General features: G+C 55.5%; 1 protein-coding gene across 1 annotated transcript in view; it reads left to right on the forward strand.

The window, feature by feature from the left end:
- The first annotated feature begins 1,462 nt into the window (after positions 1-1,462).
- MAGIX (MAGI family member, X-linked) overlaps positions 1,463-2,897 on the forward strand; it is a 7,984-nt gene continuing 6,549 nt past the window's right edge. Inside the window, exons 1-2 of the mRNA XM_007958364.1 lie at positions 1,463-1,511; positions 2,353-2,499. Of these exons, the coding sequence (XP_007956555.1) occupies positions 1,463-1,511; positions 2,353-2,499 (196 nt within the window). The remainder of the gene's footprint in view (positions 1,512-2,352; positions 2,500-2,897) is intronic.

Below are 2,897 nucleotides of genomic sequence, written 5' to 3' on the forward strand. Positions count from 1 at the left end.
GGTCTTGCAAACTGGAGCATTGACTAAGGGCTGAGAATAGGTGGTGAATAAGGGGAAGCTTCCAGCATGGGGCAGCCTGAATGCTATGGAACTGGGTCAGAGGGTCCAAGATGGGTAACTGTTTCTCTGCTGGGGAGGACCTCAGATTTGGGCAGTTGCCAAGGAATGGGAAGTTTCCAAGGAAAGCCTAAAGGATAAATGACAGAGGGGGCGGGTGGGCAGGACGGTGGGTTAGAGATTTGCTAAGAGAGCTGACATCAGCAGGACTACAGTTCCGGAGGTGGGGGCAAGGGCGGGGACTGAAGCACCAGGGCTTGCATCACTGGGGCTGCAGACAGTGTTGGGAGTCCAGACCGGATGCAAGCATGAGCTCGGAACCCTACCAACTACGTGGTCTGAAGCCACCCAGAAAGATGACACACTTGGGCAAAGGCAGGGGGGTGGGAAAAACAGGGAGATGGAAGCTGTGACAGCCCCATGCAGTGGCTGGAAGGCACATGGATGGGTGGATAGGGTGGAGCAGTGATGGTGGTCCAGTAGCCTGCCCTCTGACAGAGGGTCAGGCTAAAGGGAACAGGAACAAGGGCTAGGGGGAGAATAAAAGCAGGAATCTTTCAGCTTGTTTTACCTATGACAACAGTGGACCTTGTAGGGGGATCAAAGAGGTTGTCTAGCCAGCCAGAATGATGTGAGGCACATTATATCTACAGTCTTTAGTGAAACAGCCATAGAACAAGTGAGTGCGAGGGTAATCTACCTGTTGTTGGCTGGCTGCAAGGACTTAGGTAAGTCTCTGAGCCCCTCCAATCCTGTTTCTTCCTCTGCAAAGTGGCAGTTACAAGCTCTTCCCTCACTGCAACCCCTCTCCCTCCTTCCACTACAGCAGCATTCGGTGCCCTAGTTCTTCCAGTGAGCATAATCTACTTTTAACCACACTCTTCCTGAGGGCAACCTGCCTGGCCCTAGATTTGCCAGGGACTTGTCTATGCATAACCACATTGCTGGTTTAATAATCAGAAACTCAAATGATGTCTGAATTTATGTGAAGACTCAAAATGGAGTTAGGGCTCCTGCTGTGGACTGCAGCCTTCCACAAACCAAGTGCTTTAGAATTTAAGCTCTGATACAGCGTTGACTGGACCCTTAACTTCTCTGCACCTCAACTCCCTCTTGCTATGTGTGGGAAAACAACATCTCAGTGGAATGAGAAGCCTAGCCCTGGGGTCGCCAGAAAACAGAGGCAATTCCTAAGGCAAGGCAAGGCCATGAGCTCCTGCCCGCTCACATAGCACAGCGAGCTCTATGCTAGCTGCCAAATAGGTCATCTCAGTGGGTCAGAGCGCCAGCACGGGACCAGCCAGGCTCAGCAGTGTTTGGGCCTGGGCGGGTCGCCAGGTAAGCAAGCCCGGGCGCTCAAACTGCGTTGCTACCTGGCTTTCGTTCATTCGGCAGACTCCTGGCCATGGAAGCGCGTGCGGGGGGCGCTGTGGACCCTATGGGGAGTAAAGGAGGTATGGGGGGAGGCGGAGAGCAAGGAAAGGAGCGCGGTCCCTGACACCCTTCACCCCGCCTCTCTGCTCCTCACCTTTTTCTTCCTGCAGGTTGTAAACAGAGCAGCTCAGGCGCCCTAGCAGCGGCGGTGCTAGGAGCCCAGCGAGGGGGGCTGGGCGCAAGACCTACTACCCACCTCCACCCCCACGGAGGGGCTGCGCCCTAGACCCGGGGACTCTCAGGAGTCCTTGTGGAGATGGAGGGGGTGTTGTTGCTCAGGATCACTGGGGACAACTGAGCAATCAGGGAGGGCTGTGAATTAGGGGTGGGGGTTGCCGGTAGCTCCGGACCTCTAAGGGATATGTGCAGAGAGGGAATCTGGAGTTATGTGGGCTACCTGGAGAAAGGGGGCCTCTGAGAAAATTTATGAGGGGGTAGCTCGAGTTCCCTAGGATACCTGGATGGAGAACCAGGGCCCAGGAGGTATGGGACACAGAATGTGCTCTTGGGATATCTGGAGGAGTCAGTGTCCCCAGAGGCGTTGTGGGGAACAGTCTGGAACCTTAGTTTATTAGGGAACAGTTGAGGTCCCAAGTATGTGGGGCAGTTGGAGATACTCATAGAGTTGTCCGAGATGTCCCGGAATACTGCAGTCAAATAGCTATCTCCAGGGATATTGTGGGGGAGGGGGGTCCATTGGCATACCCGGGAAGGTCGAGGGTCTCGGAGATGTTGAGTGGCAGTCAGTGACCTTCACCCTATGGAGAGAGTGGTCGGGAATCTCGAGGGGGCATGTCTAGGTCTTCGGACATTTGGAAGGGTGTTCGTGGTGGCGCTGACCTGTTCCCCCAACCCTCGCAGGCCGCGGCCTCCGTCTGCCAGCAAGCCCCAGCGCCCGGCAGCTTCTGACGCGGCTGGACGCGCGCCCCCTGGCGGCCCGAGCTGCGGCCCACGTGGCAGCGCTGGTACGGCGGGCCGGCGCCACACTACGCCTGCGCTCCAAGGAGGGTGCGTGAGGGAGGCTGGGTCTTCCTGGGAAGTGACTTTGGAAAATAACCGGTACTTCTAGAGTGCCAGGACACGGATTGTTAGTGGGGCCTCCAAAAACCAAACTCATTGCCATCGAGTCAATTCTGACTCATAGCGACCCCTCTTTGGGTTTCTGAGGTGGTATCTCTATGGAAGTAGATGGTCCAGTCTTCCTTCCTGGTGGATTTGAACCAGCAGCCTTCTAGTTAGCAGTCAAATGCCTTAGGCACTAGGCTACCAGAGCTCCTTTGTTGTTGTTGTTGTTGTTAAGTGCCGTGGAGTCGTTTCCGACTCATAGCGACCCCATGCACAGCAGAACAAAACACTGCCCGATCCTGCGCCAGCCCCACAATCCCTGCTATACTCGAGCCCATCAT

This window comes from Orycteropus afer, unplaced genomic scaffold (genome assembly GCF_000298275.1).
Source record: "Orycteropus afer afer isolate SDZICR_OR568_19922 unplaced genomic scaffold, OryAfe1.0 scaffold00946, whole genome shotgun sequence".
Classification (NCBI taxonomy): domain Eukaryota; kingdom Metazoa; phylum Chordata; class Mammalia; order Tubulidentata; family Orycteropodidae; genus Orycteropus; species Orycteropus afer.